General features: G+C 55.8%; 3 protein-coding genes across 3 annotated transcripts; 2 read left to right on the plus strand and 1 right to left on the minus strand.

Annotated features, from left to right (window-relative positions):
- On the minus strand, positions 1 to 3,609 carry UROD (uroporphyrinogen decarboxylase). Its single transcript, XM_030953592.1, has 10 exons — positions 3,517 to 3,609; positions 2,537 to 2,649; positions 2,379 to 2,458; positions 2,118 to 2,180; positions 1,822 to 2,019; positions 1,422 to 1,583; positions 1,010 to 1,147; positions 767 to 867; positions 459 to 525; positions 1 to 270 (listed from the first exon to the last, which is right to left on the minus strand). Exons 1-10 carry the CDS (start codon positions 3,537 to 3,539, stop codon positions 106 to 108), a joined length of 1,110 nt encoding a protein of 369 aa, XP_030809452.1. The 5' UTR covers positions 3,540 to 3,609; the 3' UTR covers positions 1 to 105.
- A 125-nt stretch (positions 3,610 to 3,734) lies between these two features.
- Positions 3,735 to 13,657, plus strand: HECTD3 (HECT domain E3 ubiquitin protein ligase 3). The gene is made up of 21 exons (XM_030953589.1): positions 3,735 to 4,207; positions 4,276 to 4,436; positions 4,827 to 4,919; positions 5,178 to 5,313; positions 5,719 to 5,834; positions 6,123 to 6,236; positions 6,613 to 6,695; positions 7,078 to 7,243; positions 7,710 to 7,791; positions 8,691 to 8,873; positions 9,412 to 9,464; positions 9,782 to 9,846; positions 10,271 to 10,374; positions 10,688 to 10,807; positions 11,149 to 11,238; positions 11,581 to 11,787; positions 12,171 to 12,300; positions 12,697 to 12,771; positions 12,931 to 13,012; positions 13,132 to 13,203; positions 13,461 to 13,657. The coding sequence occupies exons 1-21, from the start codon at positions 3,881 to 3,883 to the stop codon at positions 13,543 to 13,545; spliced, it is 2,544 nt and encodes an 847-aa protein (XP_030809449.1). The 5' UTR covers positions 3,735 to 3,880; the 3' UTR covers positions 13,546 to 13,657.
- Positions 13,658 to 18,391: 4,734 nt separating this feature from the next.
- Positions 18,392 to 26,736, plus strand: LOC115906432 (E3 ubiquitin-protein ligase HECTD3-like). The gene is made up of 21 exons (XM_030953591.1): positions 18,392 to 18,981; positions 19,059 to 19,219; positions 19,762 to 19,854; positions 20,285 to 20,420; positions 20,788 to 20,903; positions 21,164 to 21,277; positions 22,205 to 22,287; positions 22,505 to 22,670; positions 22,996 to 23,077; positions 23,334 to 23,516; positions 23,609 to 23,658; positions 23,779 to 23,843; positions 24,085 to 24,188; positions 24,436 to 24,555; positions 24,678 to 24,767; positions 24,860 to 25,066; positions 25,320 to 25,449; positions 25,832 to 25,906; positions 26,161 to 26,242; positions 26,337 to 26,408; positions 26,577 to 26,736. The coding sequence occupies exons 1-21, from the start codon at positions 18,664 to 18,666 to the stop codon at positions 26,659 to 26,661; spliced, it is 2,532 nt and encodes an 843-aa protein (XP_030809451.1). The 5' UTR covers positions 18,392 to 18,663; the 3' UTR covers positions 26,662 to 26,736.
- The last annotated feature ends 428 nt before the right edge of the window (positions 26,737 to 27,164 follow it).

A 27,164-nucleotide genomic window follows, 5' to 3' on the forward strand; every position in this document is an offset into this window, starting at 1 on the left:
TGCAGAGGAAGTCCTGGTTTAATGCTGCAGCCCAGCCTAGAGTGAGCCCTGTGACAACATGGGTGACTGTGCCCAAACCAGAGTCCTGTCCCCAAGGCGCCAGGCTCAGCTGTGCTTGTTGATATGACGGGAATGAGCATGCACAGCTTCCACAAAGGCACCCACATGTTCAGGGTTCATGTCAGGGTAGAGGCCGTGGCCCAGGTTGGCAATATAGCGTTGGGTCCCAAAACTCTCCAGCATCTTCTTCACCAGCTCGCCAATCTTCTCCTGTAAGTATGGTAGGAAACCATGTGTCAGACCAATCCAGCTCAGGTTTTTCATCCCCACCAGTCCCCTTCAGCTAGCCTGAGGGGATGCTGGAACATGAGCCAGTGCTGCAAGTGGCAAAGCTGAGGCAGAAGGCCTTTAACACAGGCTAGAACTAGCCCTAATTGCTGGCACTAGCCATGGCTCACCTTGGGCGCATAGAGAGCACACGGATCCAGGTTCCCTTGCAGGGTGACATCTTTTCCTATCTGTGCACTGCAGCAGGGAGGAAACAGGTGAGTTGCTGCATGTGGTAGAGAGACTGAGGGCAGCCAGGTGCCTGCAGCCCCCACCGCAGAACACCCAGGACCCCTCAGCACAGCCTTTAGAAGCTGTAGCATGGTGGCCCAACTATCCCCACCTTTGGAGCAGCAATGTCCAGGCCTGGGATGCCTCAGGGCAGAGGAGGAGGTCAGAGTACCTGCCCAGACACCTGAGCCCTGAGTCAGACTCTTACCGAGCTTCCTGGGGCCGGATGGTCCAGTCGAGACCGACGACCTCGTAACCGGCGTGGGCCAGGTCGCGCAGGGCGTAGTGTGCATCCTTGGCAAAGATGATCTGGGGAGGGAGGAGATGGGCAGCCACTGCTGCAGCTCAGACCCCTCTCCACAGGCTGGACTGAGGGAAGCAGGTACCAGGGCATGCACCCCTCTCCAGCAGTGCCCAGACGTCATGGTCAATCCAGGCAGCCCTGACTCACCATGGGCACCAGGGGCAGTGCCTCCTCCTTCAGCTTGCTCTTGACAGCCTGGGCAATGTCCCGGATGTAAGGCAGGGCAAAGTCCTGAAACAGCTCCGGGCCCAGGTGCCCTGCGTGGGACTCAAACAGCTGGAGCGCCTGCCAGGGACACAGATTCCTTTAGGCTGGAAAAGACCTTTAAGATTATTGAGTCTAACAACCAAGCACTGCCAAATCCATCAGTAAAGTGTGTCCCCAGGTGCCACATCTACTTGTCTATCAAATACTTCCAGGAATGGCAACTCAACCACTTTCCCGTGGGACTAGGAGAGCAGCAACTCAGTCCCTCCTCCTCCTTCCAGATGCTGGATCCTCTCTGCTCCCTATCCCCTGCCTTCCTTCTTGGCCTTGTCCCCACTGCCCCAGGACACACCTGCGCGCCAGCAGCCACCTGCCCCACCAGGTAGTCGATGATGACATCAGCCAGCAGGCGTAGCAGACGGTGGCTTGCCTCGGGGTGACGGTAGAGCCAGCTCTTGGCCTTGGCCATTGTAGTGGAGCCACCACCTTCAATCATGTAGGACATGAGTGTCCACTGTGGAGGAGTGAAGTGAGGAGAGTGATGGAGATGAAAGAAGACACAAAATCCCAGTTGCAGTGCTGAAGGTAGGACCTGTGAGCACTCCAGGCCCTGGGGCACAGCTGCTCCTGTACTGAATGCCCCCCATTACACACCCATGTAGCACCCACAGCTGGGGGTGCCATAGCTGGTCTGACCCCGGAGACAGAGAAGCCCATCAGGGAAACCCACAGAGAGGAGCCACACTCCTTACCGGTGCCCCCGAGAAGCCGATGAGCGGCACCTTGCCCTCCAGGCTGTGCCGTGTCAGTGTGATGGCCTGGAAGACGTAACCTAACTCTGCCGTGACATCCACCTTCTGTCGCAGTTTCAGCAGATCCTCCACCTCCTTCAGGGGCTCTGTGAACGTGGGTCCTTTGCCAGGGACCATGACAACCTCCATGCCCAGTGCCTGGGGACAGGGGAGAATGGAGAAGCAGGAATGGAGCAGCCCTGAATTCTGCCCTGTTACCAGCTGCTGTTCTCTGTGGCATTGGCCATGGCTCTTACCTGGGGCACCACCAAGATGTCAGAGAAGATGATGGCAGCATCCAGGGGGAATCGTCTTAGTGGCTGCACATAGGAAGAGGCAACATTAGTGAGGGGTTGTGACTCCCTTCCCATGGAGGACCTGGTCAAGCACAGGAGGCAGTGGAATCTCCAAGGGCTGCACAATTTACTAAGGCCACCCAGGATGGCCAGAACCAAGGTTTCTACCCATCCCCATGTGGGCAGAAAGAGGGGACACACAGACCCCTGAGTGATGCTCACCTGCAGTGTCAGCTCACAGCACAATTTGGGGCTCCGGCAAGTGGCAAAGAAATCCTGTGACGCCCGCGTCTCCCGAAACTCTACAAGGGACCACCACAAATGTTACCGGGTGCTTGCTGAGGCTCCCTCGCTACCCCTCGCCCGCCTCCACCACTCACCTGGCAGGTAGCGCCCCGCCTGCCGCATGCACCACACCGGGGTGTGCTCCGTCTGCTCCCCACGCGCCGCACGCAGGAAAGTGTCATTCTTCAGCTTGGGGAAGCCTTTGGGGCTGCGGAGCAAAGAGCAGGCACAGGGTGTCACCCACGAGGGGTCTGGGAGCCCTGCCAGTCCCCCACGACTGGGGCACAGGGTGCCAGATTAAGCCGCTCGTCCCCACTCCCTGACCGCAGAAGAGGCTTGCGCCCAGCTGTGACAAGTGCGATAACTTCTCCCCCCACAGCCCAGGACTTCTTCCTGCTCAGGACCGTGGGCCCCCCGGGAGAGAGGCGATGAGGGCCCGCGAGATTAAGTTATCGGGGCCACCAGTTGCTCCCGCCTGGAGAGATTTGGGACGAGCGGGGCGCGCAGTCCTGCATTACTCCCGGTCTGTGCCAGGCCACGCGTTCCCAGCCTCCCCGTCCCCAACCTCCCCGTCCCCAAGCCTCCCCGTCCCCAGCCTCCCCGTCCCCAGCCTCCCCGTCCCCAGCCTCCTCGTCCCCAGCCTCCCCGTGGGCTCTGCGGCTGCTGGAGTCCGGCCTGCGCCGGGAAGGGAGACCCAGGCAACCGCGGGGCCTATGGGAACAAAGTCCCCAAAACCTCCATTTGGGACCAGGGACTTAACTAGGGACATCAGCTGCCCTGCTGATCCCTCCCAGTGCAGGATCACCTCCCTCCGTCCCCGCCCGGAGCCCCTCCAGTGACGGACTCTTGTGCCAGCACCATAATTCCAGAGCCACTCCAGTGCCTCGGCGGTGTCCGGAGAGCCACACCAGTGTCCCCAGTACCGGATCTCATCGCGAAAGCACAATCCCCAGTGTTACCACAGTGCCAGATCGCCCTTCCCAGAGGCACACCGGTATCCCCCGGCAAGTGCCGGAACATCGCCCCGTTACCACACTAGGAAGGGACGCAGGCCTGCCCGGTCCCGGTTACTCACAGGAGCCGATCGCCACCCGCCATGCTCCTAAGCCGCTTCCCGGCCTCTCCGTTGCCTCCCGACGCGCGCGGTCCGCCCTATCCCGGCCCCGTCCCGCCCCGCCCCGTCGACGCCGCCCCGCCCCGTCGACGCCGCCATCTCGACGTAGTCCCGCCTCTCCCCCCGCCAACATTTTGCCCCGCCTCTGGCCCGGCTGCCCGCCCCTCCGTACGCTGCCATCTTTCCCCGTTCCTTGCTCCTCTGTACGTGGCACGGGCGCCGCCATCTTGCTCTACGTCCGCCCCGCCGGGCGCCGCCATCTTGCCTGTCGGCGGGCGGGGTTCGCCGTAAACCGGAGGGGCGCGGAGCCGGTGCCCGGAGCGCGATGAAGGCGGGCGGGGAGGCGCCGCACCAGGTGCTGGGCCGGCTGCGGTTCCTGCTGCAGTGCAGCGAGTGCTTCCGCCGCGCCCGGGCGCTGCCCGCCGCGCTCTGCTACGTGCCGCGGGAGGTGCAGTACAAGATCTGCAAGGACCCCTCGGCCCCCGCGGCCGCCGCCGCCCGCAGCCTGCTCAGCGTGTGGGACAGCCCGGGGCCGGCGCGGGGCGGCAAGCGGGCGGCGCGGGCCACGATCGAGGTGCGGAAGGGCGGCTGCCTGCGCGCCACCGGCGAGGAGTACTGCAACAGCGCCGGGCTCTGGGTCAAGCTCAGCAAGGTAACGCGGGGGCGGCGGCCCGCGGAGGGCCCGGCCCGGCCTCGCCTGACCGCCGGCTGTCCCCACAGGAGCAGCTGGAGGAGTACCGGAGCGGCTGCGATCTCGAGGAGGGATGGGTGCTGGTGTGCAAGCATGCCGACGGCGGGGACCGGCTGGTGCCCGTGGAGTCCACGGAGCGGATCCAGCGGCAGCAGCAGCTGTTCGGGGTCGATTACAAACCCGTCATCAGGTGCGGGGCCGCCGCGGTGTCCCGCTGGGTCCTTCCCCGGGGGCGCGGAGGCGCTCACCCCTGTGCCGGGCTCAGGATGCTTCCCCTCGGGCCCTCCTGCCCTGGGCTAGGGAACCCCCGGCCTGCTTGGACAGGTTTCATGGAAGTGAGGCAAGAGGGATGCCGGATGTGGAGTGAATCGGGTTTGGCTCGGGCACTGTGCTTGTCACATGCCCAGCGGGGTGTGGAAGGAGTAGACATGGGTGGAGAGGGCAACAGATGATGCTGCAGATGATGGAGGATGGAGCACGGTGGGGCTTTAAACGCAAATCTTCCCCTTACAACTACTACTTGTCACCAACTTCTTGTTCCTCTGGGATGTTCTCACTCCACTTCTCTGTGTTGTTTCAGATGGGAGCAGGTGGTGGATCTGACATACTCCTTGCGCCTCGGAGCAAAGCCCAGGCCCATGGAGCAGGATGAGGCTGCAGTAGAGAAGCTTCGGTATGAACTGTTTCCTGGCTTCTGCTATGGTGGGGGACAAGCTCCTGTCTTTTGTGACTGCCCACACAGCCGTTTCCTGCAGACCTGGGGGAGAGGGGGGAAGACAGGCATCTCTGCACAGCACAGTCATGTCCTAGATATGCCTGCAAAAAAGCAGGAAACCGAGCAAGGCAAGCAGGATGTGGACCTTCCTTTTTTTGACCCATTAGCCTGGCTGCCTCTTGCTCTCCAGACCCAGTAATCCCTTTTCCCTGCTAGGTTTGTGCCCCCAACATGGACTTACGAATGTGATGAGGACCTGGTGCATTTCCTGTATGACCACATTGGGAAGGAGGATGAGAACTTGGGCAGCGTTAAGCAGTACGTGGACAGCATCGATGTCTCGTCCTACACGGTGGGTTAAAGGGACAAGGCTACATCAGCCCCACTGTGCTGTGGGGCTGGGGAGCATGGGTAGTGCCTGCTGTGCTGCTCTGGTCTGGACTGCACTCTGTCTGAGGATGTGGGAGAAAACCCTGGGGAGTATCATGCAGCATGTTGTATAATGTAGCCCCTGGAGGGAAAGTGGTTTGAGAAGCCGGTGCTAATATTAGCTGCAAAGCTGATGTTAGGGAGGGTTTGATACTCTGTGCTGTGTGTGTGACCCCAGAGCACCTCGGAGGGTCAACCCCAGTGTCCTGTGTGCTCTGCACTCCCAGTGTCCACCCACAGCCCAGCAAAGGGAACAGCCCAATGTGATACCCTCTGACACTGAGATTCACTCATCTGATCTTCCTTGCATTCACTTGCCTTCTTCCAGGAGGACTTCAATGTGTCATGCCTGACCGATAGCCATGCCGACACATACTGGGAGAGTGATGGGTCCCAGGGCCAGCACTGGGTGCGGCTCAACATGAAGAAAGGCACCATTGTTAAGTGAGTCATCTCTCTCTGCTCTACAGAGTCATTTCTGCTCCACATGCTGGCTAGTGACTGGGGCAAGCTTTGCCACTCCCTCTCTGCCTGAGTGTCATGGCCCAAATTTGCCCTGCACTCCCTGCCCTTCAGCCCTTACTCTGGCTCTGGGCTTGAAGTTGGCTTCAGCATTGTCAGAGGTACCTGGGAATCCCAGCTTGGTAACAACATGACCAAGTGATGAGCGGGAGTAGTGATAGGTGTTCAGATGCACTTGCCTTCTCCTTAATGTCCTGCTTGCCTTTGCAGGAAGCTGCTGCTGACAGTGGATACCACTGATGAGAACTTCATGCCCAAGCGGGTCGCTGTGTATGGGGGCGAGGGGGACAATCTGAAGAAGCTGAACGACGTTGGCATTGATGAGTGAGTGGTGGAGGTGCACAGGGTGTCATGGCTCTTGCAGGGGCCCAAGCTGCTGAACACTGGCCTTAAGCAGGCATGCAGTACAAGCCAGGCTCTCTGGGATGTGGGTTCACTCTGCCTACAGTAGCATGGTACAGTCATCAGGGCTCTCCTAATCCAATTGTGGGACACATCAGAATCACAGTACCTGGACCTGAGTCACCAGCAGGTTCAGGAATTCAGCTGTAATTGTAATCAAGAACTGAGTTCTTGCCACAGGCTCCCATTTCAAAAGATGCAAACTGTCTTCCCTTCTTCCCTTACAAGTGTCTGAGTGGATTTTGGCAGGATGGATGAGGGAACCGCCCTTTAATCCTCATCTGTTCTGTGTTTGCAGGAGCTATATTGGGGATGTGTGCATCCTTGAGGACATGACAACACACCTGCCTGTCATTGAGATCCGGATTGTGGAGTGCAGAGGTAGGGCTGGTTGTTGTGGCCACATCCATAATGCACCTGTAAAATACTGTACATTAAGAGTTTATGCTGTGACTTGTACTTCTTCTCCCTGTGGGCTGTTTTAGATGAGATTCAAAAAAACCATGGGAAACTTCTGGGAGATCTGAAGTTTTGCACGTTCTCAGATTTCATCCTATCTTTCTCTGCCTTCAATAATTTAGTTATTTTTCTCCTGTAAATGCCCTGCTTCTTCTTCACAGAGGTATTTGGAGCTCACAGTGCCCAGTCCCAGAGCTGGTGGAGCTGGTACATTCCTACTGTTTTTGCTTATAGACTTCCTACACTTTATTTAAGGCTTGCTTTCTTGTGATCTTGACATATCATTTATGGTCTTCCTTGGCAGATGATGGGATTGATGTTCGTATCCGAGGCATCAAAATCAAATCCTCCCGACAGAGGGACTTGGGGCTCAGTGCTGACATGTTCCAGTTGCCCAATTTGGTGCGTTACCCTCGCCTAGAAGGGACTGACCCTGACCTGCTGTACCGACGGGCTGTGCTCATTCAAAGGTACTGTGTGGAGGGGGGCAGAGGTGCCATTGCCTGCAGGGATTGCTCCCATCTCCAGCGTGTACATGGCTGGAAGCTGTAAAAATATGACACTCCTCTTGAGACAGATGTCCTGGACACTGGAGAAAATAGCAACCATTTGGGGACAAAGTGGGCTCTCTGGGGTGGCTCCCTTGTGCTTTCAGAGGAGTTCTGTAGCTCAAGTTTACAGTGTCTTGTGTGTCGCAAGCACAACATATCTGTGCAGTGTCGGGGGCAGGTGTATGCAGAGTCGCTTGTAAGGGATGCAAAATCAATGCAGTGCCCAGGGAGTGGGAATTTAGTACCAAAGGTTCCATGAGGTAAAAAACTATGCTGGGTTTCGTTTGGATCAGTTATTTTTCTGCTTCAGGGATGTATGGTCTAGAGTAGACATGAGCAGATCCCCATCACTCCTTGTTGCAATACCTTCTTCTTTGGAATTTAGGTTCATCAAGCTCCTGGACAGTGTCCTGCATCACTTGGTGCCAGCCTGGGACCACACTGTTGGCACATTCAGCAAGCTCAAGGTGAGCAGTTGGCTGTGTGTCTTGTTGGGGCCTCAGTCTGGCAGGGTGATGGTGCTTGTGCTGTGGCAAGGGAGGCAGGCAGGGCTTGTTGCCTTTAAAGCAGCTGGAGGGAAATACCTTCCTGAGCTCAAGTCACTAACACTGTGAAAGGTGATATTATTTTCCTGCTTAACTGCTGATGTAGAAGCATGTACATGTGGGCTGACAAGTGGACTCAAACCAGAGCATCTCACCCTCAAAGGGACTTGGATCATAGCAGCACTGGGCATGCAAGCTGGATCCACATCCCCTCCAAGATCTCAGCCCAGGACACTCTGTTCCTGCGCTTCCTGCCAGCAGCTTTGAGCTGGCTTGTCCAAACATCAAGGCTTTTACCAGTAACATTCTTCCTGGCTTTAATAAGTTTTTGCTTTTCATCCTTTACATAGTGCTGAGTTCATCCATCCAGTTGTCTGTTTTCCTTATATCCCTCCAAGAATACACATTCTGGACATTACCAGGATAGGCCTATTCTGTGTGTTTCCAGGCCTGGTGTCAGAAAGCACTGTAATTCCTGTGCCAGGTCAACATGGACCCAAAGCATTTGGGGTTTTTTGTTTGTTTAGAGGAGCTGGCTTTGACTACTAAAAGGGATAGTAAGACCAGTGTTCTGGTAGAGTGAGGGTAAAGGAGACTCTAAGGAACACTGGAGTGTGAGCATCAGATGACAGCTGGCAGATTGAAGGCTGAGCTTGTTATCTCCCTTAGGCCAGAATGCAGAATCTTTCAGAGGCAGACGGGAAGCAAATACTGTCAATGAGAATGTCTCTGTGCAGGAAGGCCCTGGGAAAGGGAGAAACCTAGAGGTGTGATGGCTTCAACAGAAAGTAATGACATGTTTTGTGGGTCCCTGTTGGCAGCACATCAAGCAGTTCTTGCTGCTGTCCAAGAAGCGTACGGCTCTCATTACCCAGTGTCTGAAGGACTCGGAGACCAGCAAGCCCAACTTCATGCCAAGGCTCTACATTAACCGGCGCCTGGCCATGGAGCACCGGGACAACCCTGCCCTGGACCCCAGCTGCAAGAATGCTGTCTTCACCCAGGTACTGTTCCTCCTGCAAGGGTCCCTGCTGCTCTGGAGAGACTGGGGCATCCCAAAATCAAAATGATCTGCATTAAGATGGGTGGAAGGGAGAGCTTGGAGCTGGAGACAGACCAAGCCTTCAAGGCTTCTTCATGTGACTCACAGGCTCCGTAATTACAGGTGCTGATGGTCCCATAAGGAATGATATCTATAAGGGATTTAGGATCTCTGAGTTAAAATCTGTACTCTATCCTGGATGCTCTCTGTGGCATGTTGTTAATGGAGAGTGTAACAGTCCTGTTGCACTAAAAAGGCAGCAGAGAATTTTCATGTGACAGCAGTCAAGTAGCTGCATAGAGTTCTGTGTTGTGGTTTTACAGCAATGCTGATCTTCCTGTGTGCATTCTTCTCCCAATCTCCAGTAGATCTGGGGCTCTGTGCGTGCACAAACACCCCAAACTGCTGTGAGACTTGATGTGTTTGATGTACCTGTCTTCATGTGGCACCAGTTCTCCTGGAGAGGGGATACCAACCTTGATTGTCTCTGCTTGTTGCAGGTATATGAAGGCCTGAAACCCTCAGACAAGTTTGAAAAGCCTCTGGATTATAGGTAAGCAGTGTCTTGGGAAGGGAAGGCACCATGCAGAGCTGGGAGCTGTGTCCTGTTACAGCAGGGTGTTTGGGAAGCCCATGTCCTGTACTCTGGAGAGGGTTTGCTAGCACAGGAACCAGCTCAGCCATGGGATCAGGGCCTGTTCCCCAAGGTGTCACCTCCCTACTGAGAATGCAGCTGTCTCTGGAGATTGAGATCTTGTCCTGTCCTAAACTCAGACTGTTCCACCCTAGTCCCTTGATGTCCCTGCTGTGCCTGTCCCAGCACCTCCTTGGCTTTGAGCAGCACCTCAGGTGATGCCTGGTTCTCCACAGGTGGCCGTTACGTTATGACCAGTGGTGGGAGTGCAAATTTATCGCAGAGGGCATCATCGACCAAGGTAGGGGCTGCAGGAGGCCAGAGCTCCTCTGGAGCAGTCGGGGGCTGATGAGGTGACTGTTGCTGTAGGTGCTTTTGTTTGGTTCCAGTGTTAATTCCCGTGGAGGAGAGAGGGAAGGCAGGTTGCCTTGTCCTGCCACCTCTGGCTGTGTCTCAGATAAAGAGTGCTGTTTGCTGGGAGGGGGACCAAATTTCCATTATTCACTAACAGCAGCTTTACCAGTGCCAATGATCCTTCTGGCTGTTCTCCACAGGCCAGGCAGGGATGTTCTTTTTCTTGTCTTACTTTCTCCAGTGACATAAGGCTCTAGTAGGAGCCTTCTGCTCAACCCAGGGCCAGGAATCCTCATCTTTGCTCCATAACTCTGAAGATCAGCACATGGGGAGTTCACATCACTAAGAATACCCTTCTTTTGGGGTTGCAGGTGGTGGTTTTCGAGACAGCCTAGCAGACATGTCAGAGGAGCTGTGCCCCAGCTCAGCAGACACCCCTGTGCCTCTGCCCTTCTTCGTGCGCACATCCAACCAGGTGCTGTGCGTTGGGATGTTTGGGGCAAACCCTTCCATGCCTGGCAATGCAGCACTGTCCCTATCCCTTTGCATGCCAGGGACATACCTACTTGAAGCTTTTCTTTGTGAGGGGTTTGCTTTGTGGTATTTCATTTTAGAATATGCTGACAAGTGCCTGGATACTGGTCTGTCTCTGGGAATATTGCCAAGGGGGATGGGGGGTTTAGCCCACTCCTGCTGTGAGAAGTGCCCAGAGGCATGGCAGGAGTAGTTTGTGGTGTTTCATGCTGTGCTGAAATTATGACTTGGAGTTTTGCCTCTCGCTCCTACAGGGTAATGGCACTGGAGAAGCCAGGGACATGTATGTCCCCAACCCCTCTTGTAAAGACTTCGCAAAGTACGAGTGGATTGGGCAGATCATGGGAGCAGCTCTGAGGGGCAAGGAGTTTCTGGTAAGTTTTTAACCCCATCCCTCTGAGAAGATTTGCTGCAAAGGGAATTGATAGCCCTCTCCTGAAGCCTGTCTAACAGGAGCATGGAAAGGCTCTGTGGTCGCATACTGGGAAAAGAGGTATTTGGGGCCAAGCAGTTTGGAGAACTCACAGCCTGAGTTTTGGGGGATGATGCTGAGAGCTTGGGAGATAGCGTTTGGTCTCTACTCAGCTATGATGAGCTCTGCATGTAGAGGGAGAAGTAGGGAAGGCTCTTTGTGTCTGCATTGTTGAGTCCTATCTCCATCTTTGGTGAGGTCTCATTTTGACACAGACTCAATAAAATCTCTCTTCTTCTTCAGGTCCTGGCTCTTCCTGGCTTTGTATGGAAACAATTAACAGGGGAAGAGGTCAGCTGGAGCAAAGACTTCCCTGCTGTGGACTCCGTGTTGGTGAGAGGGACTGGGAGGCTGTGCCTATCCTATTCCTTGTGGCACTCAGCAAGGTGCTGATTTGTGTCCCTGTCCTCATGTCTTCCTCCTATGATATGTCAAATAAACACAACAAAGGGCAACTTTCAGCTATAAGGATGCACCAAATGCTCTTACAGAGATACAGCCATGCTGACTGCTGCTTTAAGCATGCAATGACCCAAGGTCTGCTAAACAGCTTTAGGGCAGCATATCCCATGTTGTGTCATTGTCGCTTGTCTGGGAAGGGAGAAGATGAGGGCTTGGGCACATCACTGCTCTCTGACCATCTCTCTAACATGGACTTACTTGGTGCCTGGACAGGTGAAGCTCCTGGAGGTGATGGAAGTCATGGATAAAGACACCTTTGAGTTCAAATTTGGGAATGAGCTGACCTACACCACAGTGCTGAGCGACCAGCGCATGGTGGAGCTGATCCCCAACGGCAGCAACACCGCTCTGCGCTACGAGGACCGCAGGGAGTTCATCCGCCTGGTGCAAAAGGCTCGGCTGGAGGAGAGCAAGGAGCAGGTGACACTGTCTCACCCTGTGGCTGGTCATTGGCTCCCAGACACCTGCCCACAGCCTGTTTCTGGTAAAATGCACTGTGGTTAGCATCCCTGTGCTCATTAGGGCAATGATATGCAACCCTTTCAGTGGGGTTCTGGAGCCTATGGAGCTGTTAAGAAGCAAAGTGGCTTCTAGTAGCACGGGTGATAGGGGGTTTTATTCACAGCTCTGACACAGGCTTTCTCAGTGGGTGCATCTCTCTGGGATCCTGTCCTGTTCCTTCAGGTTCCTTGGAGCATGTGCAAAGCAGTCATATGGCTTGAATCCAGTAGTGTCCCTAGGGTTAACCTTGAGTCAGGGAAATGGGCAAGACATGCTGCTTACCTGCCTTGTCTCCTTTTCAGATCATGGCCATGCAGGCTGGGCTGCTGAAGGTGGTGCCCCAAGCTGTTCTTGACCTCCTTACATGGCAGGAGCTAGAAAAAAAGGTCTGTGGAGACCCTGAAGTCACAGTGGATGCCCTGAAGAGGCTCAGTAAGTGAAGGGCTTTGCTGAAAACTCTTTTCCTGAAAGCAAGACTGTCTTCTGTCTGTGCTGGCACAAGGAAAAGCGTGGGAGGCCAGTATTAGCCTTTCTCACAGTGAGACTGTGGTCCTGTGTACTTCTTGCCTTTAGCTGGGTGCTGATGAGAACAGGAGTGTCCTTTGACTCCGTCCTGGGCCTCATAGTAGAGGCTGGGTCATCCCTTGGCTGCCAGTATCTGAGCCCCTGTGGAGCTGAGATGTGGATCTGGCTGTGCTTCCTGGGAGGGGCCTAACCATCTATGTTTCTTGCACCTTGGGTCTATGTGGTCACAGCCTGCAGGCACTACTGCCGAGGAGGGAGGAGCTCAGATCTTTATTAAACTCTTTTCTGTATCCTTTGTGACAGCCCGGTTTGAGGACTTTGAGCCACAGGATACCCGAGTTCAGTACTTCTGGGAAGCACTCAATAACTTTACCAATGGTGAGCAATTTTCTCTGTCCGTGCATATCTTGTGCCATGACAGCTCCTGCCTGCTGGCTGGGGGCTGGGAGGGAAACCACTCAAGGAAAGCAAGCAGCTAGGCTGAAGGGACTGCTCGCTAGTGCTGGGTTTGCTGATGTCTTTGCTTTTTCTTCACAGAGGATCGCAGCCGCTTCCTCAGATTTGTCACTGGCAGAAGTCGCCTTCCAGCACGGATCTATATCTATCCAGACAAGATGGGGTAAGTCCATTCTTCCGTAGACTGCAAAGCTGACAGATCCCACACCACAGGGGTGTGTTGTCTGGGCTCCCTGCCATGCTGGCCTGCTGGTTCTAACCAGTTTGTCACGTTCTCCCCAGCTCAGAGACAACAGATGCTTTGCCAGAGTCATCCACCTGCTCCAGCACTCTCTTCTTGCCCAACTATGCCACGTAAGTTTTGGTGCTTCCCTGTGTCTGGAAGACTGTGTGTGGGCTCTCTTCTTAACCTTGGTGCTGATCCATTGGGCCCCATCACTTTGCCACACTTCCATCCCCTGCCTGTCCCTTGTGGCTGCTGAGTTTCTCTCTGTGAGTCCCTGGTGAAGCATATCCTCCATTTCAGAAAACATCTTGTCCTTTCAACTGGCAAATCCAGCAATGGCAGCTCCTCCTTACCTTTCTCTTTTTTTCCTTCCTGCCATCCCTAGAGCCAAGGTATGTGAAGAGAAGTTGCGCTATGCTGCCTATAACTGCGTGGCCATTGACACAGATATGAGTCCGTGGGAAGAGTGATGTTGCAGCCTGACCAAGCAGCATGGACAATTGTTCAAGAAAACCATGCAGTGGGAAGCATTCCCTTGTCCCCACGGGATGTGTATATATATAATAAATATATAGGTGTGAAGCCTGGCTGCCAGCAGTTGACATGAAGGGTTGGGTCTTCAACAGGGTGGGAGCTAACTTGGATTGTAAATGTGATTGTGATGATGGAACCCTGGCTGAGCCCTCATGCATCAAAAAGCTGGTAGGCTTTTGTAATGAGTTTCTTCTCCACGTCATCTTGTAGCTCCACAATGCTCACTCCTTCCAGGCTGCACTTTGCTCAAACAAAAGTGGGGTAAGGAGACAAAGCTGCACAGCACTTACAGCACAGGACAGAACTGTGAGCTGCTTCTGAGACGAGGGGGTGGCCAAGATGATCGGTGTGTCCTGACCATGCTCTGTTGCCTTGTTCCTGCTCTCAAATGAGGTCAATGGAAATTAGATCGTTCATCTAGGATTAAAAAGAATGGGGCGGGCTGGTGGCAGGTGCTGCAGGGGTGTCTTTGGCCACCAGGTGTCATAACAGACCTGCACAGCAGGACTGTGGGAGATTCCGAAGGGACTCCCATGCTTTTACATCACACAGAATCTGAGTTCCTGTCATTCCTGGCACCTCTTACACAGCAGAGACTGCTGGGGAAGCTGCTCCCTCACAGTGAGTGGGAGCTGTCTGCTTCCCTTTTGTTCTTTTAGTTCTGTATCCAGCATGCTGGTGGCCTGGCAGCTGTGCTCCCAGGCTCTTTGGGCCTCAGTTTACCCCTGAATGGCAGTGTTACAACTACTCTCTTCTAGTTCTCATGGAGATCTGCTGTCAGGGCCAAGTTCATCTTCCAGACTGCAGAGGTTAAAGCAGTAGCAGGCATAGCAGTGCCAGGCTCTGCTGCCCTCCTCTCATCCATGGGAAAGGACATGGAGGTTTCAGGTGAATAGGAAGAGCATTTGCCCTAGGGCAGTGTAGAAACCGGGTACCAAGAGTTGGAGCTCCTTGAGCAGATGGACACATGCTCTGTGAGTGAGGGTGGGCAATAAAACCTTCACAACCATTTGGAAGTATTTGTGGATCTTCCCAGCTCTGGCCAGGGCTGGTCATTGCCTAGCACTGGGAGCTGCTTGATGTTAGTCTGCATTTGTACCTCCAGCTCTATCTTCAGCCTGTGTGGTCTGTTGGACCTCCACTACTGTGAGTCACAGAATCACTGGGGCTGCACTGGAGTGGGGCTGATGCTGTGAGTTAAGATTAATCCTGTCTTAATGTTTCATGGCTTTTTCTCCTCTGTTGAAGGAGTCTGTCATCCAGAAATCACTTCCAGTTATAAACAAAGTCCTTCCCTTCACTAGTTTCTTTTGAAACATGTATTCCCAGAACTGCCAAGGAGGGTTTTTACTAAAAGGGATGTAGGACCAGGAAAGAGCATGTGCTGCCATCTGCATCGTGGTGAGTAGAGAGAGCACAGGGTGAATTAGGGAAGCTGTTTATGGCAGCCCTTGCCTGCAGCAGGGCCTTCCATGCTCAGCTGCATGGGTGTGAAGTCCTGTGTGCTGGAGGAGGTCTTCTGTAAACCTAGAGCTGTTCCAGAATTGATCTCTGTGGCTTTGTGGCTGATTTCAACCAGCAGTGTGAATGGGAACAGGAGTGGAACCAGTGCTGGTGGCTGAGTCACTTCCTAGGGTGTCTTTTAAATGGGCATGAGTAAGCTGGTGAAAGGACTTTGATCTGCTGGCTTGCCCTCAGTCAGGAGTGTTGAGGAAGAAGCCTGCAGCAGTGAGCTGGGATTTGAAATAAGCTATCTGAAAAGGGACTGACATTGGGATGGAACTGATACTGCTTTTTCCAGCCTTGTCCTCTTACCTCTACCGGACATTAGCAGGAGGCCACATTATTAACTGAGCAGAATTAGAAGCAGCAATAAAATAGACTCCTCTTTTTATTGCTGGGCAGGTGTTAGTTAGTAAGTAGTTCAGGCTGTGATGGATAAGATGGCACTAGTCTTTGGTGGAGGGTGAGCTGATGTCACCTGCTGGAATGGGCAGGTTAGGAGCCAGAGCTCCTGCAGGTTAGGAGCTAGAGCTGCTTGGGGTGATCAGTTTTAGGGGAACAAGCACCTCTGGCTCCCTACCCTTGGAAGCAACTGCAGCTGAAGGAGAGTAACTGAGGCAATTACAGAGGTATACCCAGAACACTTCAGGTTTCTCACTGAGATGTGTTTAGACAGCTCTGTTCCCTCTCATTATCCGCATACACAGCCCCAGCCTTCCATGATGAGGAGAGAGCTGCTGTGCAAGGCGACACAGAGAGCAGAACCTAGCTGAAGTGGTGGGATCCTTCCCTAGAAGAATTGTGGCACCTCTGTCTTTGGAGATGCTTAACACTTCTTGTACAGCCCTGGGCACTGTGATCAACCTTCCAGTCTCAACCTACTGGCTTTAGATCTAGGCCCTCCATAACCTGAAGCACTTGATGACTATGGAGTTATCAACTAGCTTTTTCCCACATTTCCTGCATTTCTCTACTCTTCCTTCCAACAAAGTCTTTTAGCATCTGAGACCTCTTCTTTCCTGCCACTGAGTGCTGCCCAAGGGCTTGCTGGACTCTGGGGAAAGGCTGTAGCTGGTGTCAGGGATTTCTGTTCAAAAGATACTTGTAGTAGCAGGACTCTGGCCCTAGCAGAAAGGGAATCACCCAGGATGCTCTGGATTTAACTCCTACAAGCATACTGAGAAAAAGTTTTTTACCATATAAACTATTGTTTTACCGTCTATTTTGTGTTATCACCATATGCATGTTGGAGAATTGCAGCAGTTGCTGCTGTGGTGGTGTACTGGGGTGGAGAGACCAATGAAAGCCCCTCTAGTAGGGAGAGGAGCCCATTGCAGCAGTGAGATTGTTTGGTACATGGTCAGAGGGTCTGGAAAATCATGGCAGCTGTGGAACAATGCCAAGATAACCCACTGATTGTGCTGTTAAATTTGCTGTGCAAAGGTAAGCTGGGAAGAAGGGGCTGGGAGTGGCCTGGATGTCCTCTGCGTGATCCTCTCATCTGCAGCGTTTTAAAGCCAATCACAAACTGAATGTCTGCTGTGACAGCCCAGCAAATTGTGGAAAAGGTCAGCCTGGCTCAACTCTGGCCAATCTCGGGGCCCAAAATAGGTGTTAGATCAGTGCTGGGTCCCGTTTCTTCTCTGCTCTCTAAAGCTGTGGGTAGGAACTGTCTCCTGTTGTGTTTCACAAGGGACAAATCAATTGCCCCTGCCCTGGAGTCCTGCTGCATGTGGCCTGGGGCAAGAGAGTCCTGATTATCAGGAAGCAGCATCTGTGTGTCCTCGCCCCAACAACCAGTCTCAAATCAGTGGAGATTGATTTTCAAGCCAGTGCCATCCTAAGGAAGGTGCTGGTGTCTCTGTGCTGCTGAGGAGCATCTCCATGTGCCAGAGCTGCAGCTCTACAGGGTGGGTAGGGGTGAGCTGGGGGAGGGAGTGATGTCATCATGGTTCCATGTAACCACTCGCTCTCTCCTGCCTTCAACTTGCTGGATTGTGATAGAATAGTGTCAGGTGATCAATAACGCACATGTAGTTAGCTGTTCTTGTTATGCTACTACTACCCTGGAGTATGACAAACTCTTAGTAGTTTGACAGGTTCTGTCTGTCCCTGCCTCGTGTAGGATCTAGAATAAAATGAATGAACTAACTGCTCCTGGCCTTCCTGATGATTTCTCAGGTCTGCCTGGAGCTCCTGTGTCCTTCTGTTGGGTTAAATAGTGGATGTGACACTTGGGGACATGGTTTAGTCATAAAAATGGCAGTGCTGGGTTAACAGTTGGAGTCTATGAACTTAGAGGTCTTTTCCAGCCTAAATGATTCTGTGATTCTGAGCAGCAATGAAGACTGGTGTTGTGAGAGGCAGCTGGAGGTGAGGCAGAAATCAGCCCTGCCATGTCTTGCACACAAAGTAGCGTCACATAGGTGACTCAGAGTACTAACTGGCTTAACCGTTTACAGCAGCTCTGCAAACCAGTGGTACAGGGTGACTGGCTGCAGGAGGGCCCAGGACCCTCCTGGCTATGGTTACTGCAGGTAAGAGCAAGGCTGAAGTCTACATTTCTTCCGCATCGTGGTTCACGGCAAGGGAGGTGGCCATTGCTGCGGTGAGGCACAGTCATTCGTGTTCAATAGCTAACACTGCAGGGATGAACAGCTGTTGGATCTCTCTGTACTGTGTCTTTGCAGGCAGGGATAGAGCTGGACTCTGATCTGCCAGGAGAGCAGGCGGGCACCAGGGGACCTTTGAGCTCTGCCATCTGCTTGTTTCATGATCCTTCAACTCAGCCCTTTGTGCCCAACCTGAAGAAAGTAAGGTAGCATGGGGTGGAGCTGAGTTGCTCTCTGCCATGCCTTGCTGTGGAATGCAACAAGCAGGCATGACATGGGGTGGCACACTCCATGTTCAGGGCAGGGTGGGGTAGGTGGGGTTTGGTGCTTTTGGGTGTAATGGCCTCACTCCTGCTGCCAGGATGCCTCTGCCACCTGGGATAAAGCTGTTCCCTGCCTGTCCTCCTCCCCAGCAGTGCTTGGAGCATCTCCACCTGCTGCAGGCCTGCCCAGGGCAGGGATATAACAGCCAGAAGCTGGCTCTCTCATACCAGAATTCCCACTAACCTCTTTTCCCTATCCAGGCTGGAGATGTAGCCCTGTGCCCTGATGCCACAGGACTCCCTCTCTGCTTGTCGGAATGCAGGCAATGACAGAGATGTTGGAGGCCGGGAGAGAGCACATACTGAAGTGGGCGTAACAGAGTCACATTTTGGCAAAGGGGGCCCGGAACTGGAGACCGGAGCGCCTGCGGCCCGAGAGTGATGAAGAAGCGCCGGGGCGTGCCCGGGGCACGGGCGGAGCGGCGCCTGCCTGGCGTGGAGGCGGCAGCTGGGAAGTGAGCGCTGCCCGAGGCGGGGCGGCCCGGAGGGAGGCGGGCACGGCGGCCGCGCCGGAGGCGCCCCGGCTCGGCGGGCACTCCAGAGCGGGCACGGTCGGGGAACAGTCGGGATAGCCCGGGGCGCAGCGCAGCGGCGCGGAGCCGGTGCCCGGAGCGCGATGAAGGCGGGCGGGGAGGCGCCGCACCAGGTGCTGGGCCGGCTGCGGTTCCTGCTGCAGTGCAGCGAGTGCTTCCGCCGCGCCCGGGCGCTGCCCGCCGCGCTCTGCTACGTGCCGCGGGAGGTGCAGTACAAGATCTGCAAGGACCCCTCGGCCCCCGCGGCCGCCGCCGCCCGCAGCCTGCTCAGCGTGTGGGACAGCCCGGGGCCGGCGCGGGGCGGCAGCGCCGCCACGATCGAGGTGCGGAAGGGCGGCTGCCTGCGCGCCACCGGCGAGGAGTACTGCAACAGCGCCGGGCTCTGGGTCAAGCTCAGCAAGGTAACGCGGGGCGGCACCGGGAACCACCCGGGCAGGCCGGGTCCCGACAGCGGTGACAGGACGGGATGTGCCTTCAGGAGCAGCTGGAGGAGTACGCGGGCACCCGTGGCTTGGCGGAGGGCTGGGTCCTGGCGCAGAGGTTCGGAGAGGGAGGAGATAAATTAGTCCCGGTTGACTCCGTGGAGAAGATCCAGTGTCAGCACCAAACGCTGGGGGTTGATTACAGACCTGCTGTCAGGTATGGCCCCGGGCAGGAACTGGGCTCTGGGCGCTCGAAACGCGTGTGACCGGTCCCCACAGAGGACTTGCAACCCAACCATCCCAAATCCCTTGGACACGCCCAGCATAGCCCACTCACTCCCTCCAGCGCAGGGGGGACCCATCCCCACCGAGTACCGGCGGGCAGGTGGGTGCTCCCTCGTAGATTAATCCTGTTTGCTTGTGGCAGCGCCTGCACAGAATAAAGATGATACCAGGGGCGTTCTGAGTCGTTTGAATTTGGGCTGAGCCCAAATGACACAGAGGTTGTGCAGCGATTAGAGAGCTCAAATTTTATTTTCCTGATGGAAGGTCACGTGCAGGGCGGGATTCCCCTGCTCTGTCCCAGCCTGTACTCGGGTACAGGGACACTCATCCTTCCCACAGCTGTTCCTGGGTGCCCCCCCCCCTCCCGCAGTGCCCCACTACTGCTGACTACACTTCAGGCTAAGGCAGTAATGGACACACTGAGCACTGACACATCTTTTCCATTGTGTGACTTCTCCGCCTCTGCTGCTCCAGCTGGGAACAAGTGGTGGACCTGACGTACTCCATACGCCTTGGAGAGATGCCCAGGCTCATAGAGCAGGATGAGGCTGCCGTGCAGAAGTTTCGGTATGAATGCGTCTCCTAGAGCAGGATTGCAGCATCCTGAGGGGCTGCTGGACAGGGCCTGGATATGCCTGCAGGGCCAAGACTGGCTTCAGGGTCTGGAGGCAGGAGGATGAGTGCCACAAGATGCCTTTTACATTGGTACAACGGCACTGCTCAAGCAAAGATGGCCTTTGCTCCACAGACCATTGGAGTGACAGTGTGCTGCTATTCCACTGGGTTGGAGTGGCCATTAATACCTGGTGTGCTGGTGATGAGCTACAGCCATGCCATCTGTCTGCTGCAGCACAGTGGCCTGGCACCATGTCACTTTGGTGGCCATGAGACACTGCAGCCAGTCTTAGCTGGGGCTGGGGCTCCTGCACACTGCTGGTGGGCAGGTTTGGGGTGCAGCCTGGTCTCCTCATCCTGTTAACACAGAGCCTCCCTGCAGGTCTGTGCCCCCAGGCTGGACCTATGAGCACGACATGGAGCTGGGGCGCTTCCTGTACGATCACAGTGAGAAGAAGCTGCAGAGTGTGGACTGCATCAAAGAACACATCAACAGCATCGAGGTCTCCTCACACGCGGTGCGTAGTGGGGCTCCTCTGCAGCCTCAAATCAGCACAAGACATGTGAGCATCAGCACAGATGTGGGGTGGAGTGGTCAGCTGTGGCTGTCCCCTCTGCGAGGGACAGGGCATGGTGGGGGGTTTTGCTGCTCTAGCAAAGCTGTCGGGAGCTGGGTGTTGGGGTTAAAACCCCACTGTGTCTCTGGGGCACTGGGGATCCACAGCCATGCCCAGTTTGCTATGTCAGGGAGCCACCATCCACCCACAGCCTAGCAAACCGAGCGGCTGGCCTGTTCCTGTCCTCCTTTGGACCCACAGAACATATCTAAGAGGAGGCCATGGTGTGTCCAAGGATGCTCATCTCCCTCCCTCTGCTCACTTGCAGGAGGATTGTGCTGCAGCCCATCTGACAGACAACCTGACATACACCTTCTGGGAGAGCAACGGGCCCCCAGGGCAGCACTGGGTGCGGCTCAACATGAAGAAAGGAGCCATTGTCAAGTGAGACCTCGGGGTGTCCCTCCATGCCAACAGCTGTGCCAGGGAAGGGCAGGGTTCAGGGCAAAGCACCATGTTCCTCTTCAACCCTTTCCCCCTGCTGCACCTGGGGGCATGCGGTTGAGGTGGGGGACAGCTGCTGCCAAAGGCACCCCAGGAAGATACAGCCTCGCCCCAGGCCTGGGACAACTCTGGGAATACCTCTGGGCCCAGGCAGCTCATGAGGGGAGGACAATGCTGTTTCTTGCTCTTCTCACCCCCAGGAGGCTGTGGCTGATACTGGATGTGCAGTCCAACTCCCATGTGCCCAGGCGAGTGGCTGTGTATGGGGGAACACTAAGCAGGCTGCAGCACCTGAGAACAGTCCTAGTTAAGCAGTGAGTAATGAGTGAGGAGCAGCCTGTGCCCAGCTTGTGCCACACTCCTGAGCTGTCTCTGCACCCTGAGCAGATATTAAGGGTGGGGCTGGGGTTGGTTCTGAGTGACTTGCCAGTGACAGTGGCTCTCCAAGGGTTTGAACTCTCTGGGTGCAGGCTATGTCTGCTCCCACAAGTGTGGTGGTCCCTTGCTTCCATGTGCCAGTCAAGTGCCTTAATCTCCTCTCCTGCTCATCACCCATGCTGCAGCAGCTGGTCTGCAGTGTGCTTCCTTCTGCCTGGTGACTTTGGTGGTCTTTCTTCCTCTTCCTCCTCACTTCTGGAGCACACACCACTGCTGCCACCTTCCCGAGCATCTCTGCCATGCTGTAGCCAAGAAGTCCTGGGGTGCTTCACCTCTCCATCTTCACCCAGGCCCTGAACAGCCTTCTCAAGATGTTCACTGCATCTGAATGCTTGTAGTGTTTTTTCCCCATGGGCTCACAGGACTTTGGTGGGACCTTGACAAGGCATTGAAAATACACTTAGTAAATTGCTCATTTACACAAGTCCCTGTTTCTTTCAAAACCACACCACCCTTGCATGACCAACTCTGCTTGAAGGATGGTTCTGCCCTTGTGAGATGTGCTGGGACCCCCAAGAACAGTGACATGCTCTCAGCTGTCTTGTCTTTCTGTACTGCTTTGAATTTGTGCTCTTTTCTGGCTTTTTGGATGTGGCTTCCACCTCCTCCAGAACGTCTCTGTGCCTCTGACAGCCTCTTCTCTGCTTGGGCACCTCCTGCCACAGCCCTGGTGAGGTGGGGGGGCTTTTGCATGGGTAGAAGCACATCCTTGGCTGGGGAGCCAGAGTGGCCTGTGCCTCGCTGGCCACCTCACCATTGTCTGTGCCTCATGGCTCTGCCATCTCCCTCCATGCTGTGTGCAGGAACAGCTACCAGAACATCTGCATCCTCCGCGACATGAAAACCCACATGCCCGTGCTGGAGATCCGCTTCCTGGAGTGCCGGGGTGAGCCTGTGCACCCAGACTGTGCCTGCCAGCCCAGCCTGGCCCTAAACCCTCAGCTAGTCCTGACCCTGTGGCTCTTCCTACCCCACTTGCTGCTTTTTGGGATCCACTGGCGGGAAGGTTGAGGAATGAGCTTCATATGAGATGCTGCAGGTGCTGGGGGCATCCCGGCCACGCTGGCTGCAGCACACGCAGCCTCGCTGTTCTTTGTTGGCAGTCCGAGGGTACAATGTCCGTCTGCAGGGGATTAAGATCGTGTCCTTCTGGGAGTGGGACCTGATCCTGAATGCTGGCGTGTTCCAGCCCGCCCGGCTGGTTCGCTACCCTCTCCTGGAAGGAGTGGATGCCGACGTGCTGTACCGGAGAGCTGTGCTCATCCAGAGGTACGGCACAGGGATGCCACAATTCCTACAGTGATCTCAGTCCCAAAAAGCAAAGTGCCTTGGCCTGTAGGGCAGCCCCAGGCTGGGGTCAACACTGGCCCCACAGAGACCCTCTGCAGTGCAGCAGCATGGGCTGGGCTGCTCTTGTTTGCAGCATTTTTTTTGGGGAAACGAAATCAAGTGCTTGGACAGAGGGTGGGTGCTCCCCTGGCGTCTGATGTCTTTCAATGGGCTGGAGGGACCCATGTGCAGGGAGCACAGTGCCCGGGGTTGTGGTGAGATGTTGCTCTCCTGCAGCCTCACACTGCTTCTCTCCTGTCTCCAGGTTTGTCCAGCTCCTGGAAGGTGTCCTGTGTTACCTGATCCCCCTCTCTGAGGACAGCATCGGCACCTTCAATGCACTCAGGGTTAGCATGTGCCAGGCTTCCCTGGGATGGTGCCAGTAGGGGCATCTCCTCACAAGTTCAGGTTTTCTGGGGGCTGTAGTGTTTCCTCTTTATCCAGCGGGGACAGACCAGCTTAGGGCTGAGAGCTGCCATGTTTGGCAGTGCCTGAGGGATGGAGGAGCATCCCCTGTGACACCAGGGCTGACTTGAGGAGTGGAAAAGACAGCAGGTGGTGGCAGGATCAGACCTCTAACCATCCCTGCTTGTGCCTTGCTAGAGCATGAAGCCATTCCTGCTGCTGTCCAAGCAGAGTGAAGCCCTCATTGCCCACTGTCTGCAGTCCTCAGAGAGCTCTGCTCCTGACAGCCTGCCAAAGCTCTACATCAACCGGCTCCTGGCCCGGGAGCACCGTGCCAACCCCGCGCTGGACCCCAGCTGCAGGAACGCCGTCTTCACCCAGGTATGGCCTCACCATGCCCTGTGCCAGGTACCTGTCACTTCAGCAGGTGTCTTGCCTCCATCTCATCCCCTTTCTGCTCTGCTACTCTCCAGCTGTATGAAGGCCTCAGCTCTTCCAAGAACAATCAGCCCCTGGACTACAGGTAGGTTTTCAGTGTCATATTTGTGGGGTGTCACTTCCGTAGAGCAGGGTGCAAGGGGATTCCAGGTGCTGCTGGTATGCTCAGAGGAGGGATGTGCATGTGGCTGTTGCTTCCCCACAGGTGGCCCCTGACCTACAGCCAGTGGTGGGAGTGCGATTTCGTCACTGAGGGCATCATTGACAGTGGTGAGAGCTCTCCCCTGGTGTCTCGTGTGTTGGGGTGCAGCTCAGTGGGTGTCTACGCTGTCCCAGCTGCTCTGGGAGCGGCAGCCCCCTGCTCTGCAAACATGAGATCATTCCTGTATGTCCCCTACCCCACCAGTGCTGCTGCTGCTGCCCCAGGGAGGGGAGCAGCTTGGCCAGATACTGTGGCTCAGTGTCTGGCCCTGGTGTGTCAGGCACTGAGCATCCTCTGCCCGCCCTGCAGGTGGTGGCTTTCGGGACAGCCTGACAGATGTGTCAGAGGAGCTGTGTCCCAGCTCCAGCGATGTGCCGGTGCCCCTGCCGTTCTTTGTGCGCACCTCCAATCAGGTTTGGCATCCCACAGTCTGCCTGTCCAGGCCAGGGGAGTCAGTCAGCAGAGCTTGGGGTGTTAGCCCTACCTTAATGCTTGCAGGGCCATTGGCTGGGGCAGCTGTGCTTGTGCCTGGGTGGTGGAGATCTCCTGGAGGGGCGTAAAGGGCACGAGGGGCAGGTGGAGGGGTGAATGTGGGGGAGGCTGCAGGAGAGACCATGCTGGGCTTGTCACATCTCTGTGTCCTAAGAGTCTCTCACACAGGCTAACAGCAGCAGTGACACCAGGGACAGGTATGTCCCCAACCCCTCCTGCAAGGACTTCCCCAAGTATGAGTGGATCGGACAGCTGATGGGAGCAGCCCTGAGGAGCAAGGAGTTTCTGGTGAGCACAGCAGAGCCTTCCTGGCCAGTGAGGGGGCTTGGCAGGGGCCAGACTATCTTGGGCAGAGGGGCTGCCCATGAGTGAAGAGACAGGAGAATGCTTGTGTCCACTCCTTTTGGCAGATCCTGTCTTTGCCAGCACTGGTGTGGAAGCAGCTGGCAGGGGAGGAGGTCAGCTGGAGCAAGGACTTTGCCACTGTGGACTCAGAGTTGGTGAGCAGGGCCGGGTGCTGGCAGAGCAGCGCTGTGCTCTCTCATGGCTGCTCTGGCTCCACTGTGGTGGCTATTGCTCATTTGGATTGCAGGTGAAGCTGCTGGAGGTGCTGGAGAGGGTGGACAAGGAAGGCTTTGAGTTCATGTTTGGCAGAGAGCTGACCTACACCACAGTGCTGAGCGACCAGCGCATGGTGGAGCTGATCCCCAACGGCAGCAACACCGCTGTGCGCTACGAGGACCGCAGGGAGTTCATCCGCCTGCTGCAAAAGGCTCGGCTGGAGGAGAGCAAGGAGCAGGTGACACTGTCCCCCAGGGCTGACAGGGCTGCAAGGGGACCCTGCTCCTGTGGCAAGATGTCCTGGTACTTGCAGGACTGGTGGTTGCCAGCTCCAGCTGGGTGGTTTCTTTGTGCATCCCATGCCCAGGATGTCTGTGTGCCCTGGTGAATCCCTTCTGGGGTCCTGTGTTTGCTGTCCCCAGAGCCCTAGGTGGCTTGCCTGGGGCTCAGACCCACTGTGGTGACATGGAACCCATCCTGTGTCCGCACAGATTGCAGCCATACGTGCTGGGCTGCTCCGTGTGGTGCCCCAGCCCGTGCTGGACCTGCTCACCTGGCAGCAGATGGAGAAGAGGATCTGTGGGGACTCGGAGATCACAGTGGCTGAGCTGCAGAAGTTCAGTAAGTCACAGGGCCAGCCCAGAGCTGCTCCCTGCCCTCCACAAGGGCAGGGGATCCCCTTGATAATGCTTGTCCTGCACATGCATCCTGGTCATGGGGTGCCTGAGAGCCTGGGGGAGGATTAGGTAGAGGGTCCCTGGATGCTTCAGGTTTAGCAGCAAACCGCACTCTGGTCCATCTGGTCCTTAGCTGCTATGGGCAGAGTTGAGTGGCCACTCTGCAAACTAGGACCTCTGTTTCTCTACCCACCATGACACAAGGTGCTGGTCCCACTCAGGGGTGCCACGGGCTCTCATAGGCTCACTGAGAAGCAGAGAGTCTCCTCCTTTCCTTTTCTTTGCTGGCAGTTTCTAATTTATTCATTGCACATTCTTTGTTGCAGTCAAATTTGATGACTTCCCCCCTGATGATACCCGTATCAAGTATTTCTTGGAGGCACTCAACAACTTCACCAGTGGTGAGTGACCCCAAGCCTTTACACGCTCTTCATGTGCAGTGGGACAGGGTAGGGTAGGGGGCACCCCCTGCCCTGTGCCCCAGGGGTGCTCACCAGGTGCTTCCCTGGGAAGCGGCTGGGGCCATCCCAGCCAGCCCTTCCTGGCGTTCCGAAAGGATCCTTAGCTTTGCCCCATGCTCCTGGGCTGATTCTGCAAGGCAGATCTTGCTGGGACAGCCCTGTCCCTGAGAGCTGTGCTCTGTCCTTCCCCTCAGAGGATCTCAGCCATTTCCTCAAGTTTGCCACCGGCCGGAGCCGCCTCCCAGTTCAGATCAATGTCTACCCGGAAAGGTCGAAGTGAGTCCGTCCTGGCTGGGGTCCCTGTGCCATGCTGGGGTCCCCACATGATGTCAGGTTGCTGTGCTGGGGTCTGACTCTCCTTTCTCCCAAGCTCGGATGCGTGGGACGTGATGCCACAGTCCTCCACATGCGCCTGCAGCTTCTACTTGCCCAACTATTCCACGTGAGTTGAGCTGGGGATAGGGATGCTCCCCACTCCCTGGAGCTGGTGCTGGGGTTCCCATCAAGACTCCCCAGGCCTTCCCCTGGGGCATGTCCAGGCAGGCGTGGGGAGGGAAGCCTGAGGTTTTCTGTGGCCATCATGGCTGTGACCTGGCATTCCCCCTGCCAGGGCCAAGATCTGCGAGGAGATGCTGCGCTACGCCGTGTACAACTGCGTGTCCATCGACACCGACAAGAACCCCACGGATGAATGAGACCCCCGTGTGCCCGCGCCGTGGGAGCCTCAGGGACTCTGGATTCAATAAAACTGCAGGCCCAGATCCTGCTGTCCTGCCCCTGTTTGTGTCTGTGCTTCTCTGGGTCTGGCTCTGCAGCTGGAAGGGTCAGCACGGCGCTGGACGCTGGGTGCTGCCCGCACAGGCTCCTGCGGGGTGGAGAGCGTGGGGGCAGGGAGCGCTGTGAGTCCTGTCCCTTCTCTGGACATGGTGTGGGGAGCACAGCTGCAAACTGACCCCCAGTGTCCCGGGTACACCCCACACAGAGCCCCCGGTACACCCCACACACAGAGCCCCCAGTGTCCCCAGTACACCCCACACAGAGCCCCCGGTGCCCCCGGTACATCCCACACAGAGCTCCCAGTGTCCCCCCACTGTCCCCAGTGCACCCCACACACAGAGCCCCCAGTGTCCCCAGTGCACCCCACACACAGAGCCCCCAGTGTCCCCCCACTGTCCCCAGTGCACCCCACACACAGAGC

This window comes from Camarhynchus parvulus, chromosome 8 (genome assembly GCF_901933205.1).
Source record: "Camarhynchus parvulus chromosome 8, STF_HiC, whole genome shotgun sequence".
Classification (NCBI taxonomy): Eukaryota; Metazoa; Chordata; class Aves; order Passeriformes; family Thraupidae; genus Camarhynchus; species Camarhynchus parvulus.

Excerpts from the sequence above, each read along its gene's own strand:
- UROD (XM_030953592.1), bottom strand. The coding sequence starts at position 3,539 with ATGGCGGGTGGCGATCGGCTCCT. Across the intron at positions 1,584-1,821 it reads TCGGCTTCTCGGGGGCACCG|TGGACACTCATGTCCTACAT; the intron begins GTAAGGAGTGTG and ends ACTCCTCCACAG. Across the intron at positions 271-458 it reads GTGCTCTCTATGCGCCCAAG|GAGAAGATTGGCGAGCTGGT; the intron begins GTGAGCCATGGC and ends CCATACTTACAG.
- HECTD3 (XM_030953589.1), top strand. The coding sequence starts at position 3,881 with ATGAAGGCGGGCGGGGAGGCGCCGCACCAGGTGCTGGGCCGGCTGCGG. Across the intron at positions 6,237-6,612 it reads AACGACGTTGGCATTGATGA|GAGCTATATTGGGGATGTGT; the intron begins GTGAGTGGTGGA and ends CTGTGTTTGCAG. Across the intron at positions 8,874-9,411 it reads AGAATGCTGTCTTCACCCAG|GTATATGAAGGCCTGAAACC; the intron begins GTACTGTTCCTC and ends TGCTTGTTGCAG.
- LOC115906432 (XM_030953591.1), top strand. The coding sequence starts at position 18,664 with ATGAAGGCGGGCGGGGAGGCGCCGCACCAGGTGCTGGGCCGGCTGCGG. Across the intron at positions 19,855-20,284 it reads GCTGCCGTGCAGAAGTTTCG|GTCTGTGCCCCCAGGCTGGA; the intron begins GTATGAATGCGT and ends GCCTCCCTGCAG. Across the intron at positions 24,768-24,859 it reads CCACTGTGGACTCAGAGTTG|GTGAAGCTGCTGGAGGTGCT; the intron begins GTGAGCAGGGCC and ends TTTGGATTGCAG.